This window comes from Oncorhynchus gorbuscha, linkage group LG12, assembly GCF_021184085.1.
Source record: "Oncorhynchus gorbuscha isolate QuinsamMale2020 ecotype Even-year linkage group LG12, OgorEven_v1.0, whole genome shotgun sequence".
NCBI classification, from domain to species: Eukaryota; Metazoa; Chordata; class Actinopteri; order Salmoniformes; family Salmonidae; genus Oncorhynchus; species Oncorhynchus gorbuscha.
The window spans coordinates 66,475,667-66,492,616 of record NC_060184.1 but is presented as its reverse complement, the minus strand read 5'-3'; the positions used below and the strand labels follow the sequence as shown (position 1 = coordinate 66,492,616).

Sequence of the window (16,950 nt, the reverse complement as noted above, 5' to 3'; positions counted from 1 at the left end):
GCCGAAAGGTACATTTGTGTCTGTTTGTGAATTTGTGTCTGTTGGAAAGCAGACTCAACCAGGTTTTCCTCTAGGATTTGGCCTGTGTTTAGCTCTATTCCCGTTTCCTTTTATCCAAAAAAAACCCATCACAAGTCCTTGCTGATGACAAGCATACCCATAACATGATGCAGCAACACTTTGCTAGAAAATGTGAAGAGTGGTACTCAGTGATGTGTTGGATCACTGCTTTGTATTCAGGACATTTTTGAACATTTTTATCTGGACGTTTATTTCTTTGCCACATTTTTTGCAGTTTTACTTTAGTGCCTTATTGCAAACAGGATGCATGCTTGGAATATGTTTTATTCTGTACAGGCTTCCATCTTTTCACTCTGTCATTTAGGTTAGTATTGTGGAGGAACTACAATGTAGTTGATCCATCCTCAGTTTTCTTCCATCACAGCCATTAAACTGTTTTAAAGTCATCATTGGCATCATGGTGAAATCCCTGAGTGATTTCTTTCCTCTCCGGCATCTGAGTTAGGAAGGACGCCTGCATCTTTGTAGTGACTGGGTGTATTGATACACCATCCTAAGTGTAATTAATAACTCCACCCTTCTTTGCAAGGCATTGGAAAGCTTTTCTGTTTTTTGTGGTTGAATCTGTGTTTGAAATTCACAACAAAAGGGTTGAATACTTATTGTCTCAATATATTTCAACACAATTTCACTTTGACATTATAGGGTGTTGTGTGTAGGCCAGTGAAAAACAATCTCAATTTAATCCATTTAAAATTCAGGTTGTAACGCAAAAAAATTAGGAAAAAGTAAAGTGGTGTGAATACTTTGTGAAGGTACTGTATTCTTATAATATGAGAAGCTGTGGTGCCGTGGTTGATCTGATATACAGTGGGGCAAAAAAGTATTTAGTCAGCCACCAATTGTGCAAGTTCTCCCACTTAAAAAGATGAGAGAAGTCTATAATTTTCATCTTAGGTACACTTCAACTATGACAGACAAAATGACAAAACAAATCCAGAAAATCACATTGTTGGATTTTTAATGAATTTATTTGCCAATTATGGTGGAAAATAAGTATTTGGTCAATAACAAAAGTTTATCTCAATACTTTGTTATATACCCTTTGTTGGCAATGACAGAGGTCAAATGTTTTCTGTAAGTGTTCACAAGGTTTTCACACACGGTTGCTGGTATTTTGGCCCATTCCTCCATGCAGATCTCCTCTAGAGCAGTGATGTTTTGGTGCTGTTGCTGGGCAACACAGACTTTCAACTCCCTCCAAAGATTTTCTATGGGGTTGAGATCTGGAGACTGGCTAGGCCACTCCAGGACCTTGAAATGCTTCTTATGAAGCCACTCCTTCATTGCCCAGGCGGTGTGTTTGGGATCATTGTCATGCTGAAAGACCCAGCCACGTTTCATCTTACATGGCCCCATTCATTCTTTCCTTTACACGGATCAGTCGTCCTGGTCCCTTTGCAGAAAAACAGCCCAAAAGCATGATGTTTCCACCCCCATGCTTCACATAGGTATGGTGTTCTTTGGATGCAAATCAGCATTCTTTGTCCTCCAAACACAACGAGTTGAGTTTTTACCAAAAAGTTATATTTTGGTTTCATCTGACCATATGACATTCTTCCAATCTTCTTCTGGATCATCCAAATGCTCTCTAGCAAACTTCAGACGGGCCTGGACATGTACTGGCTAAAGCAGGGGGACACGTCTCGCACTGCAGGATTTGAGTTCCTGGCGGCGTAGTGTGTTACTGATGGTAGGCTTTGTTACTTTGGTCCCAGCTCTCTGCAGGTCATTCGAGGGAGATTATCAGTGGTCTTGTATGTCTTCCATTTCCTAATAATTGCTCCCACAATTGATTTCTTCAAACCAAGCTGCTTACCTATTGCAGATTCAGTCTTCCCAGCCTGGTGCAGGTCTACAATTTTGTTTCTGGTGTCCTTTGACAGCTGTTTGGTCTTGGCCACAGTGGAGTTTGGAGTGTGACTGTTTGAGGTTGTGGACTGGTGTCTTTTATACTGATAACAAGTTCAAATAGGTGTCATTAATACAGGTAACGAGTGGAGGACAGAGGAGCCTCTTAAAGAAGAAGTTACAGGTCTGTGAGAGCCAGAAATCTTGCTTGTTTGTAGGTGACCAAATACTTATTTTCCACCATAATTTGCAAATAAATTCATTAAAAATCCTACAATGTGATTTTCTGGATTTTTTTTCTCATTTTGTCTGTCATAGTTTAAGTGTACCTATGATGAAAATTACAGGCCTCTCTCATCTTTTTAAGTGGGAGAACTTGCACAATTGGTGGCTGACTAAATACTTTTTTGCCCCACTGTATGGTCAAGTCAAGTGTGTGTGTGTTTACATGTGTCTACGTATGTGTGTGTTTTGGTGGTTACAGATAAATGTTAAAGGCTGTATCCGCAGAACCGGGTTGCCTTGGCAACGAACAGGTTAAGATGGTCTAGGAGGAGAAAAGAAGCGAGGGCATCTTGTCATCTCTCAGGTCCTTGGGGTCACACCTGGACTGGAATAGAAAACTCACCGTGCTCTCTGTCTGTCTGGCCTCTGTTCTTTCATGGTTTATTGAAGGAGTTAGAGGACTACATTTTTACAATGTACAGAACTTTCTTTTTGTAATCCTTTGGTCTCTTTACCTTTCAGGTTGCAAGGCAGGGAACGACTTCTAATAATAAAGTTGAAAAATGTGGGTGTGTTCGCAAATAAATGTTGTTCACTGTTTGGCAATGGACTTAAAGCCCTTATTGTAATCCGTTCGGTTATTGAAATATTAACTCATCCGTTCACACGAACACACCTGTCATGTTGCAGTTGACTTTGAAAGGTCCGAGTGGCCCACTCCCATCCGGATCTATCCAGTATGTGTCTGAAGATCTTCCCAGGTGTTTATACGCCTCACAACTCTGTTCAAACACCGCTAGAGAGAGAGAGAGAGAGGGGGGGGGGAGGGAGGATGGGAAAGTAGGAGAGAGAGGGTGGAGAGAGAAAAAGAGACAGTAATGCATTGAGTGTTGATGTACCCAGTCAGCACCGTGGAGATCAGCTCTGTGTGTGTGTGTGTGTGTGTGTGTGTGTGTGTGTGTGTGAGTGAGTGAGTGTGAGTGAGTGAGTGAGTGAGTGAGTGAGTGAGTGAGTGAGTGAGTGAGTGAGTGAGTGAGTGAGTGAGTGAGTGTGAGTGTGAGTGTGTGAGTGAGTGTGTGAGTGAGTGAGTGTGAGTGTGTGAGTGTGAGTGTGAGTGTGAGTGTATGTGTGTGTGTGTGAGTGAGTGAGTGTGAGTGAGTGAGTGAGTGAGTGAGTGAGTGAGTGAGTGAGTGTGTGAGTGAGTGAGTGTGAGTGTGAGTGTGTGAGTGAGTGTGAGTGTGTGTGTGTGTGAGTGTGTGTGTGTGTGTGTGTGTGTGTGTGTGTGTGTGTGTGTGTGTGTGTGTGTGTGTGTGTGTGTGTGTGTGTGTGTGTGTGTGTGTGTGTGTGTGTGTGTGTGTGTGTGTGTGTGTGTGTGTGTGAGTGTGTGAGTGAGTGAGTGTATGTGAGTGTGTGTGAGTGTTAACGTGTGTGTGTGTGGGTGAGAATGTAAGTGTGTGTGAGTGTGTGTGTGTGTGCATGTGTGTGTGTGATTGTTTGTGTGTGTTTACCTGCATGAGTGTGTGTGTGTGTGTTTTACGTGTGTGTGTGTGTGTGTGTATGTGTGTGTGTGTGTGTGTGTGTGTGTGTGTGTGTGTGTGTGTGTGTGTGTGTGTGTGTGTGTGCGTGAGCGAGTGTATAATTGCGTGAGTGTGTGTGTGAGTGTGTACTTGTGTGTGTGCACGTGAGAGTTTTTGTTTTTGTGTGTGTGTGTGTATGTGCGTGCGTGAGTTTATGTGTATGTGAGTTTGTGTGTGTGGGTCAGTTTGTGTGTGTGTGTGTGTGTGTGTGTGTGTGTGTGTGTGTGTGTGTGTGTGTGTGTGTGTGTGTGTGTGTGTGTGTGTGTGTGTGTGTGTGTGTGTGTGTGTGTGTGTGTGTGTGTGTGTGTGTGTGTGTGTGCAGAGTGACAGAGTCAGTATTTGGGTGCAGAGTGACAGAGTCAGTATTTGGGTGCAGAGTGAAAGAAGCCACTGTGAAATTGCCTGCTAGTAAAGTTACATCACATTACTTAATGTAGTTCCCTTTATTCACACTTCCAGAAATGTAATTTATCATCTGTCCTTCAGAAATCAGAAAACACACACTCACACACACACACACTCACACACACACACACACACACACACACACACACACACACACACACACACACACACACACACACACACACACACACACACACACACACACACACACACACACTCACACACACTCACACACACTCACTCACTCACTCACTCACTCACTCACTCACTCACTCACTCACTCACTCACTCACACTCACTCACTCACTCACTCACTCACTCACTCACTCACTTTCACAAGTACACACTCACACACACACTCACGCAATTATACACTCACTCACGCATACACACACACACACACTCACGCACGTAAACACACACAAACAATCACACACACACACACACATGCACATGCACACGCACACACACACACACACACTCACACACACTTACATACTCACGCACACACACACACACACACACGCTAACACTCACACACACACACACACACACACACACACACACACACACACACACACACACACACACACACACACACACACACACACACACACACACACACACACACACACACACACACACACACACACACACACACACACACACACACAAACTCATGTACACACAGACACTCACACACACACACTTACTCACGCACACACAGACACACACTCATGCAGGTACACACTCAAACACACACACACAATCACTAACGCACACACACACACACACACGCTAACACACACACACACACACACACACACACACACACACACACACACACACACACACACACACACACACACACACACACACACACACACACACACACACACACACACACACACACACACACACACACACACACTAACACTCATGCATACACACACACACACTCACGCACACACACTCATACACACACAGAAACAAACACACACTCACATATAGACACACAGACACTCACAAGTGTGGCAGGTGGCTCCAGTGTATCCGGTTCCATCGCATGTGCAGCTAAACCTGTCCCAGGTCTGTTTACACCTGCCTCCATGCTCACAATGGTTAGGCATACACCTAGAGAGAAAGGTGGAAAGGGGGAGGGAGGATGGGGGAGAGAGGTGGGATAGGGAAAGAGAGAGATGGAGAGAGAAAAATAAATATTCACTCAGTATTTTTCAATTTTTTGGTATTCACCATAGACTATTTCCTATGCCATTATACGTTTCCCTCAAAAACATTGATATTAATTTATTTCCAACAGAAACATGTTTTGATGTGTGAGCTGAATGAAATGTCCCCAGGCTTCAGTCAAAAGTGTTACTGCCCCAGGGTTAGCTTTCATAAACATCCTCCAGACATACACTGGCCTCCTGTATCAGAATGTAAATTCCTGCTTTAGAATCCAGGGAGGACAAAACAGAAGCTTGCCACTTGAAAAGAAAGCAAAGTGATCAAACCCCCTCCAACGCTGTTCACTCAGATGAAAAGGGGCTTTATAACACTTAGAGGAAGTCGGCTAGAAAAGACAGTGAAGTATTGCAGCTATTGGAGCCTCTGAAACATTCTCCGTACCTTGGGGTATCCAAGCGGAAAAATAGCATTCCCGCTATGGATAAAGACAAGAATATCAGTGCTCTCAACTCACAATCGCATTACGAAACTGGTGTTAAATCAAGGCTGGATAATTCCCTACTCAGTACAGACACACACACGTGTATGTGTATGTGCATGTGTATGTGTGAGAGAGAGGAACGTGTGGGTGACAGGGAAAGAGGGAGAGATTGAAGGAGAGTAAGAGAGAACAGAAGGGGTGGAAGACAGACAGACAGACAGACAGACAGACAGACAGACAGACAGACAGACAGACAGACAGACAGACAGACAGACAGACAGACAGACAGACAGACAGACAGACAGACAGACAGACAGACAGACAGACAGACAGACAGACAGACAGACCAGAAGGGGTGAGAGAGACAGACAGAGAGAGAGAGAGAGAGAGAGAGAGAGAGAGAGAGAGAGAGAGAGAGAGAGAGAGAGAGAGAGAGAGAGAGAGAGAGAGCTTGGCCTTTTAAATCTAAAGCGGACCAATTCTGCAGCTGTAAGAATAGAGTGTTTTTACCATGGTGAGGAGGTGGAGGGACCTTGGAACAAAGGAGACATGAAAGCAAGAATTAAACATCTAAATCAAGACAATACCTTTTTCTGAATCGTCCCGAAGCCAAGCTCTTCTTTGTACAGCAAGGAAAGCATCGGTTTGTGTTTGTACAATGACCGACACTGATCTCTGTGTGTGCTGTATGTTGTGCTGACCATGTTTAGGTAAACAATGAGAAATAAAGGATGCTTTTCCATGTCTTTTTGTGTCTCAGTGCAAATACGGCAGTGATGCTTCTGTAACCAGTGGTCTCCACAACCCAACGTATCGCAAATGTTAACCTTAAAAAAAATGTAAGGAATGACACCAACCTCTCCAAAGTCAGATATTGTATTATATACTATTGGTGCGTTCATTCTATCAATTCAATAAATGTATGCAATTAACAAAAACTGTTGTCAAAGTTTAATGTAACAGCTTCAGCATCACAGAGATGCATTGATCCGAGAGAGAGATTTCATATTTATATGACTGAGAAAATGCGGGCCACCTGCAATCAAAAGTACAATACAAAGTATTCGTCTGGAGAAATATTAATAAATATATATATATCTCTAGTGACCATAAGCTCTCTGACCTCATTATTAGTTCAAACATCAAACATTTGAAAAGTAAACGTACACACCAAAGATCTTATGTGTTTGTTTGGGTCTCTTACCTGTCTATAATGGCACACATGTCTAAGCTGACGTTCTCAAATGCTCCCACAATGCCTTTCTCCACGGCATGCATATCAGCCGGCTGATCGTCCAATAGAATTGCCTGCATGCAGCCCTGAAACGACTTCTGGGTGGGTGGGGCTAAGGTAGGCAGGAAGTACCCTGAGAGAGAGAAAGATGCGAGAGAGAGAGAGAGAGAGAGAGAGAGAGAGGAGAAAGAGAAAGAGAGGGGATAGAAAGAGAGGGTGAGCGTGTGGGGTTGAGAGAGAGAGGAGAGGCGATGGGGGAGAAAGAGAGCGAGAGGGAGCAGAGGGGGAGAAAGGAAGAGCTATAAAACACAGAGGACATCTCCATCATTAAAGTGTAACAGTCTGTCAGACATGATGTCAATCAACCTCATGGCCATCGCACTACATGACTTACTATTGAGGCAAACCTGTCTAGGTGTGTGTGATTGTGTGTGTGTGTGTGTGTTTTCAGCACTCATTTTGTGTATGGGATTTCTTCCAAAAGTTTCTCAAGTCACCACCATCTGTCTCAACTGTCTCCACCCCTGCCTCTTACTGCCTACCAAAGACAGAAAGAAAGAGAGAAAGAAAGAGAGAGAGAGCGACAGAGAGAGACAGAGAGAGAAAAGAATGACAGAGAAAAAGAAAGAAAGAAAGAGAGAATACATAAAGAGAAAGCTAGAGGGAATATATAGAAAGAAAGCTAGAAAGGAAGGGAGAGGGGCAGCCTCATTGGTACTGGTTCTGGTTCTACATTCCCAGTGGGCTCCATCAGCCTTGAATCAGATTCCCCGCTGACATGCAGCATCAGAGCAGACATCCAGGACCAGAGCAGAGTCCCATCCTAACATCCACCCCCCAGGACCAGAGTAGAGTCCCATCCTAACATCCACCCCCCAGGACCAGAGCAGAGTCCCATCCAAACATCCACCCCCCAGGACCAGAGCAGAGTCCCATCCAAACATCCACCCCCCAGGACCAGAGCAGAGTCCCATCCAAACATCCACCCCCCAGGACCAGAGCAGAGTCCCATCCAAACATCCACCCCCAGGACCAGAGCAGAGTCCCATCCAAACATCCATCCCCGGGACCAGAGTAGTCCCATCCAAACATCCACCCCCCAGGACCAGAGTAGTCCCATCCTAACATCCACCCCCAGGACCAGAGTAGTCCCATCCTAACATCCACCCCCAGGACCAGAGTAGTCCAATCCTAACATCCACCCCCAGGACCAGAGTAGTCCAATCCTAACATCCACCCCCCAGGACCAGAGTAGTCCAATCCTAACATCCACCCCCAGGACCAGAGTAGTCCAATCCTAACATTCACCCCCAGGACCAGAGTAGAGTCCCATCCTGACATTCACCCCCAGGACCAGAGTAGAGTCCTATCTTAACAGTCTCAACCCAGGACCAGAGTAGTCCCATCCGAACATTCACCCCCCGGACCAGAGTAGATTCCCATCCTAACATTCACCCCCAGGACCAGAGTAGAGTCCTATCCTAACATTCACCCCCAGGACCAGAGCAGAGTCCCATCTGAACATTCACCCCTCAGGACCAGAGCAGAGTCCCATCCTAACATTCACCCACCCCCCAGGACCAGAGTAGAGTCTCATCCTAAGATTCATCCCCCAGGACCAGAGTAGTCCCATCCTAACATTCATCCCCCCAGGACCAGAGTAGAGTCCCATCCTAACATTCACCCCCAGGACCAGAGTAGTCCCATCCGAACATTCACCCCCCCCAGGACCAGAGCAGAGTCCCATTCTAAAATCCACCCCCAGGACCCCGCAGGACCAGAGCAGAGTCCCATCCGAACATTCACCCCCAGGACCAGAGTAGTCCCATACTAACATTCTTCCCTCCCAGGACCAGAGTAGAGTCCAATACTAACATTCACCCCCCTGGACCATACTAGATTCCCATCCTAACATTCACCCCCACAACCAGAGTAGAGTCCTATCCTAACATTCACCCCCAGGACAAGAGCAGAGTCCCATCCGAACATTCACCCCCAGGACCAGAGCAGAGTCCCATCCTAACATTCATTCCCCCTGGACAAGAGTAGAGTCCCATCCTAAAAGCCCCCCAGGACCAGAGTAGAGTCCCATACTAACATTCACCCCCAGGACCAGAGTAGAGCCCATCCTAACATTCACCCCCAGGACCAGAGTAGTCCCATCCTAACATCCACCCCACAGGACCAGAGCAGAGTCCCATCCTAACATCCACTCCCAGGACCAGAGCAGAGTCCCATCCTAACATTCATCCCCCCCAGGACCAGAGTAGTCCCATCCTAACATCCACCCGCCAGGACCAGAGTAGTCCCATCCTAACATCCACCCCCCAGGACCAGAGTAGTCCCATCCAAACATTCACCCTCCAGGACCAGAGTAGAGTCCCATCCTAACATTCACCCCCCAGGACCAGAGTAGTCCCATCCGAACATTCATCCCCCCAGGACCAGAGTAGAGTCCAATCATAACAATTACCCCCAGGACCAAAGTAGAGTCCCATCCTAACATTCACCCCCAGGACCAGAGGAGTCCCATCCTAACATCCACCCCTCAGGACCAGAGCAGAGTCCCATCCTAACATTCACCCACCCCCCCAGGACCAGAGTAGAGTCCCATGCTAACATTCATCCCCCACAGGACCAGAGTAGAGTCCCATCCTAACATTCATCCCCCCAGGACCAGAGTAGAGTCCCATCCTAACATTCATCCCCCCAGGACCAGAGTAGTCCCATCCTACCATTAACCCTCCCCCAGGACCAGAGTAGAGTCCCATCCTAACATTCACCCCAAGGACCAGAGTAGTCCCATCTTAACATTCATCCCCCCAGGACCAGAGTAGAGTCCCATGCTAACATTCATCCCCCACAGGACCAGAGTAGAGTCCCATCCTAACATTCATCCCCCCAGGACCAGAGTAGAGTCCCATCCTAACATTCATCCCCCCAGGACCAGAGTAGTCCCATCCTACCATTAACCCCCCCAGGACCAGAGTAGAGTCCCATCCTAACATTCACCCCCAGGACCAGAGTAGTCCCATCCTAACATTCATCCCCCCAGGACCAGAGTATAGTCCCATCTTAACATTCACCCCCAGGACCAGAGTAGTCCCATCCGAACATTCACCCCCCAGGACCAGAGTAGAGTCCAATCCTAACATTCACCCCCAGGACCAGAGTAGAGTCCCATCCTAACATCCACCCCCAGGACCAGAGTAGTCCCATCCTTACATCCACCCCCTCCCGCTAGGACCAGAGTAGAGTCCCATCCTAATATTCACACCCCAGGACCAGAGTAGTCCCATCCTAACATCCACCCCCAGGACCTGAGTAGTCCCATCCTAACTTCCACCCCCAGGACCAGAGTAGTCCCATCCTAACATTCACCCCCAGGACCAGAGTAGAGTCCCATCCTGACATTCACCCCCAGGACCAGAGTAGAGTCCTATCTTAACAGTCTCAACCCAGGACCAGAGTAGTCCCATCCGAACATTCATCCCCCCGGACCAGAGTAGATTCCCATCCTAACATTCACCCCCAGGACCAGAGTAGAGTCCTATCCTAACATTCACCCCCAGGACCAGAGCAGAGTCCCATCTGAACATTCACCGCTCAGGACCAGAGCAGAGTCCCATCCTAACATTCACCCACCCCCCCAGGACCAGAGTAGAGTCCCATCCAAACATTCACCCTCCAGGACCAGAGTAGAGTCCCAACCTAACATTCACCCCCAGGACCAGAGAAGAGTCCCATCCTAACATTCATCCCCCCAGGACCAGAGTAGAATCCCATCCTAACATTCATCCCCCAGGACCAGAGTAGTCCCATCCTACCATTAACCCCCCCAGGACCAGAGTAGTCCCATCTTAACATTCATCCCCCCAGGACCAGAGTAGAGTCCCATGCTAACATTCATCCCCCACAGGACCAGAGTAGTCCCATCCTAACATTCATCCCCCCAGGACCAGAGTAGAGTCCCATCCTAACATTCATCCCCCCAGGACCAGAGTAGTCCCATCCTACCATTAACCCCCCCAGGACCAGAGTAGAGTCCCATCCTAACATTCAACCCCCAGGACCAGAGTAGAGTCCCATCCTAACATTCATCCCCCCAGGACCAGAGTAGTCCCATGCTACCATTAACCCCCCCAGGACCAGAGTAGAGTCCCATCCTAACATTCACCCCCCAGGACCAGAGTAGTCCCATCCGAACATTCATCCCCCCAGGACCAGAGTAGAGTCCAATCCTAACATTCATCCCCCCTGGACCAGAGTAGATTCCCATCCTAACATTCACCCCCAGGACCAGAGTAGAGGCCCATCCTAAGATTCACCCCCAGGACCAGAGTAGAGTCCCATCCTAACATTCACCCCCCAGGACCAGAGTAGAGTCCCATCCTAACTTTCACCCCCAGGACCAGAGTAGTCCCATCCTAACATCCACCCCAAAGGACCAGAGCAGAGTCCCATCCTAACATTCACCCCCCAGGACCAGAGTAGAGTCCCATCCTAACATTCACCCCCAGGACCAGAGTAGAGTCCCATCCTAACATTCACCCCCACCCCCAGGACCAGAGCAGAGTCCCATCTGAACATTCACCCCCAGGACCAGAGTAGTCCCATCCTAACATTCATCCCCCCAGGACCAGAGTAGAGTCCCATCCTAACATTCACCCCCAGGACCAGAGTAGTCCCATCCTAACATTCATCCCCCCAGGACCAGAGTAGAGTCCCATCCTAACATCCACCCCCAGGACCAGAGTAGTCCCATCCTTACATCCACCCCCTCCCGCTAGGACCAGAGTAGAGTCCCATCCTAATATTCACACCCCAGGACCAGAGTAGTCCCATCCTAACATCCACCCCCAGGACCAGAGTAGTCCCATCCTAACTTCCACCCCCAGGACCAGAGTAGAGTCCCATCCTGACATTCACCCCCAGGACCAGAGTAGAGTCCCATCTTAACAGTCTCAACCCAGGACCAGAGTAGTCCCATCCTAACATTCACCCCCAGGACCAGAGTAGATTCCCATCCTAACATTCACCCCCAGGACCAGAGTAGAGTCCTATCCTAACATCACCCCCAGGACCAGAGCAGAGTCCCATCTGAACATTCACCGCTCAGGACCAGAGCAGAGTCCCATTCTAACATTCACCCCCCCCCAGGACAAGAGTAGAGTCCCATCCAAACATTCACCCTCCAGGACCAGAGTAGAGTCCCATCCTAACATTCACCCCCAGGACCAGAGAAGAGTCCCATCCTAACATTCATCCCCCCAGGACCAGAGTAGAATCCCATCCTAACATTCATCCCCCAGGACCAGAGTAGTCCCATCCTACCATTACCCCCCCCAGGACCAGAGTAGTCCCATCTTAACATTCATCCCCCAGGACCAGAGTAGAGTCCCATGCTAACATTCATCCCCCACAGGACCAGAGTAGAGTCCCATCCTAACATTCATCCCCCCAGGACCAGAGTAGAATCCCCATCCTAACATTCATCCCCCAGGACCAGAGTAGTCCCATCCTACCATTACCCCCCCAGGACCAGAGTAGTCCCATCTTAACATTCATCCCCCCAGGACCAGAGTAGAGTCCCATCCTAACATCCACCCCCAGGACCAGAGTAGTCCCATCCTTAACATCCACCCCCCCCCTAGGACCAGAGTAGAGTCCCATCCTAACATTCACCCCCCCAGGACCAGAGTAGTCCCATCCTAACATTCATCCCCCAGGACCAGAGTATAGTCCCATCCTAACATTCACCCCCAGGACCAGAGTAGAGTCCCATCCTAACATCCACCCCCAGGACCAGAGTAGTCCCATCCTTACATCCACCCCCTCCCCCTAGGACCAGAGTAGAGTCCCATCCTAATATTCACCCCCAGGACCAGAGTAGAGTCCCATCCTAACATCCACCCCCCAGGACCAGAGCAGAGTCCCATCCTACCATTCACCCCCAGGACCAGAGTAGTCCCATCCGAACATTCATCCCCCCAGGACCAGAGTAGAGTCCAATCCTAACATTCATCCCCCTGGACCAGAGTAGAGTCCCATCCTTACATCCACCCCCTCCCCTAGGACCAGAGTAGAGTCCCATCCTAATATTCACCCCCAGGACCAGAGTAGAGTCCCCCTAACATCCACCCCCAGGACCAGAGCAGAGTCCTATCTGAACATTCACCCCCCAGGACCAGAGTAGTCCCATCCTAACATTCATCCCCCCAGGACCAGAGTAGAGTCCCATCCTACCATTCACCCCCCAGGACCAGAGTAGTCCCATCCGAACATTCATCCCCCCAGGACCAGAGTAGAGTCCAATCCTAACATTCATCCCCCTGGACCAGAGTAGATTCCCATCCTAACATTCACCCCCAGGACCAGAGTAGAGTCCCATCCTAAGATTCACCCCCAGGACCAGAGTAGAGTCCCATCCTAACATTCACCCCCAGGACCAGAGTAGTCCCATCCTAACATCCACCCCAAGGACCAGAGCAGAGTCCCATCCTAACATTCACCCCCAGGACCAGAGTAGAGTCCCATCCTAACATTCACCCCCAGGACCAGAGTAGAGTCCCATCCAAACATTCACCCCCAGGACCAGAGTAGAGTCCCATCCTAACATTCACCCCCAGGACCAGAGTAGTCCCATCCGAACATTCATCCCCCCAGGACCAGAGTAGTCCCATCCTACCATTAACCCCCAGGACCAGAGTAGAGTCCCATCCTAACATTCACCCCCAGGACCAGAGTAGTCCCATCCTAACATTCATCCCCCCAGGACCAGAGTATAGTCCCATCCTAACATTCACCCCCAGGACCAGAGTAGTCCCATCCGAACATTCATCCCCCCCCAGGACCAGAGTAGAGTCCAATCCTAACATTCACCCCCCAGGACCAGAGTAGAGTCCCATCCAAACATTCACCCCCAGGACCAGAGTAGAGTCCCATCCTAACAGTCACCCCCCAGGACCAGAGTAGAGTCCCATCCTAACATTCACCCCCAGGACCAGAGTAGAGTCCCATCCTAACATTCACCCCCAGGACCAGAGTAGTCCCATCTTAACATTCATCCCCCCAGGACCAGAGTAGAGTCCCATCCTAACATTCATCCCCCCAGGACCAGAGTAGAGTCCCATCCTAACATTCATCCCCCCAGGACCAGAGTAGTCCAATCCTACCCCCCCCCAGGACCAGAGTAGAGTCCCATCCTAACATTCACCCCCAGGACCAGAGTAGTCCCATCCTAACATTCACCCCCAGGACCAGAGTAGTCCCATCCTAATATTCACCCCCCCCCCTAGGACCAGAGTAGAGTCCCATCCTAATATTCACCCCCCAGGACCAGAGTAGTCCCATCCTTACATCCACCCCCCCCCCTAGGACCAGAGTAGAGTCCCATCCTAATATTCACCCCCAGGACCAGAGTAGTCCCATCCTAACATCCACCCCCAGGACCAGAGTAGAATCCCATCCTAACATTCATCCCCCCAGGACCAGAGTAGTCCCATCCTACCATTAACCCCCCCAGGACCAGAGTAGAGTCCCATCCTAACATTCATCCCCCAGGACCAGAGTAGAGTCCCATCCTAACATTCATCCCCCAGGACCAGAGTAGTCCCATCCTACCATTACCCCCCCAGGACCAGAGTAGAGTCCCATCCTAACATTCACCCCCAAGGACCAGAGTAGTCCCATCCTAACATTCATCCCCCAGGACCAGAGTATAGTCCCATCCTAACATTCACCCCCAGGACCAGAGTAGTCCCATCCGAACATTCATCCCCCCAGGACCAGAGTAGAGTCCAATCCTAACATTCACCCCCAGGACCAGAGTAGAGTCCCATCCTAACATCCACCCCCAGGACCAGAGTAGTCCCATCCTTACATCCACCCCCTCCCCTAGGACCAGAGTAGAGTCCCGTCCTAATATTCACCCCCAGGACCAGAGTAGAGTCCTATCCTAACATTCACCCCCAGGACCAGAGCAGAGTCCTATCTGAACATTCACCCCCAGGACCAGAGTAGTCCCATCCTAACATTCATCCCCCCAGGACCAGAGTAGAGTCCCATCCTAACATTCACCCCCAGGACCAGAGTAGTCCCATCCGAACATTCATCCCCCCAGGACCAGAGTAGAGTCCAATCCTAACATTCATCCCCCTGGACCAGAGTAGATTCCCATCCTAACATTCACCCCCAGGACCAGAGTAGAGTCCCATCCTAAGATTCATCCCCCAGGACCAGAGTAGAGTCCCATCCTAACATTCACCCCCAGGATCAGAGTAGAGTCCCATCCTAACTTTCACCCCCAGGACCAGAGTAGTCCCATCCTAACATCCACCCCAAAGGACCAGAGCAGAGTCCCATCCTAACATTCACCCCCCCAGGACCAGAGTAGAGTCCCATCCTAACATTCACCCCCCAGGACCAGAGTAGAGTCCCATCCAAACATTCACCCCCAGGACCAGAGTAGAGTCCCATCCTAACATTCACCCCCAGGACCAGAGTAGTCCCATCCGAACATTCATCCCCCCAGGACCAGAGTAGTCCCATCCTACCATTAACCCCCCCAGGACCAGAGTAGAGTCCCATCCTAACATTCACCCCCAGGACCAGAGTAGTCCCATCCTAACATTCATCCCCCCAGGACCAGAGTATAGTCCCATCCTAACATTCACCCCCAGGACCAGAGTAGTCCCATCCGAACATTCATCCCCCCAGGACCAGAGTAGAGTCCAATCCTAACATTCACCCCCAGGACCAGAGTAGAGTCCCATCCAAACATTCACCCCCAGGACCAGAGTAGAGTCCCATCCTAACAGTCACCCCCAGGACCAGAGTAGAGTCCCATCCTAACATTCACCCCCAGGACCAGAGTAGAGTCCCATCCTAACATTCACCCCCAGGACCAGAGTAGTCCCATCTTAACATTCATCCCCCCAGGACCAGAGTAGAGTCCCATCCTAACATTCATCCCCCCAGGACCAGAGTAGAGTCCCATCCTAACATTCATCCCCCCAGGACCAGAGTAGTCCAATCCTACCATCCCCCCAGGACCAGAGTAGAGTCCCATCCTAACATTCACCCCCTGACCAGAGTAGTCCCATCCTAACATTCACCCCCAGGACCAGAGTAGTCCCATCCTAATATTCACCCCCTCCCCTAGGACCAGAGTAGAGTCCCATCCTAATATTCACACCCCAGGACCAGAGTAGTCCCATCCTTACATCCACCCCCCTAGGACCAGAGTAGAGTCCCATCCTAATATTCACCCCCAGGACCAGAGTAGTCCCATCCTAACATCCACCCCCAGGACCAGAGTAGTCCCATCCTTACATCCACCCCCTCCCCCTAGGACCAGAGTAGAGTCCCATCCTAATATTTACCCCCAGGACCAGAGTAGTCCCATCCTAACATCCACTCCCCAGGACCAGAGTAGTCCCATCCTTACATCCACCCCCTCCCCTTAGGACCAGAGTAGAGTCCCATCCTAATATTCACCCCCAGGACCAGAGTAGTCCCATCCTAACATCCACCCCCAGGACCAGAGTAGTCCCATCCTTACATCCACCCCCTCCCCCTAGGACCAGAGTAGAGTCCCATCCTAATATTTACCCCCAGGACCAGAGTAGTCCCATCCTAACATCCACCCCCCAGGACCAGAGTAGTCCCATCCTAACATCCACCCCCCAGGACCAGAGTAGTCCCATCCTAACATCCACCCCCAGGACCAGAGCAGATGGAATGGGACCAATGGAGCCAATCTCTTCAGAGAAGCCAAGTCCCTCTGGAATCAGGCCACATCTCACATCTCAGATCTTAGATCTCACTGGAGTATGTCTGGGGCTTTCTGTCAGTTATATTTCTCCTCTACCTGGCCAACTGCCATAGTGTGTGTGTGTGTGTGT

At 49.6% G+C, this 16,950-nt stretch overlaps 1 protein-coding gene across 2 annotated transcripts in view; it reads right to left on the bottom strand.

Annotated features, from left to right (window-relative positions):
- The window catches only part of LOC123991256 (contactin-associated protein-like 2), a 358,139-nt gene that overhangs the window by 88,526 nt on the left and 252,663 nt on the right, over window positions 1-16,950 (bottom strand). For both annotated transcript variants that reach the window (XM_046292675.1, XM_046292676.1), the window contains exons 11-13: window positions 7,016-7,178; window positions 5,167-5,273; window positions 2,834-2,953 (exon numbers count right to left, since the gene is read on the bottom strand). In XM_046292675.1, coding sequence (XP_046148631.1) covers window positions 2,834-2,953; window positions 5,167-5,273; window positions 7,016-7,178 — 390 coding nt within the window. The remainder of the gene's footprint in view (window positions 1-2,833; window positions 2,954-5,166; window positions 5,274-7,015; window positions 7,179-16,950) is intronic.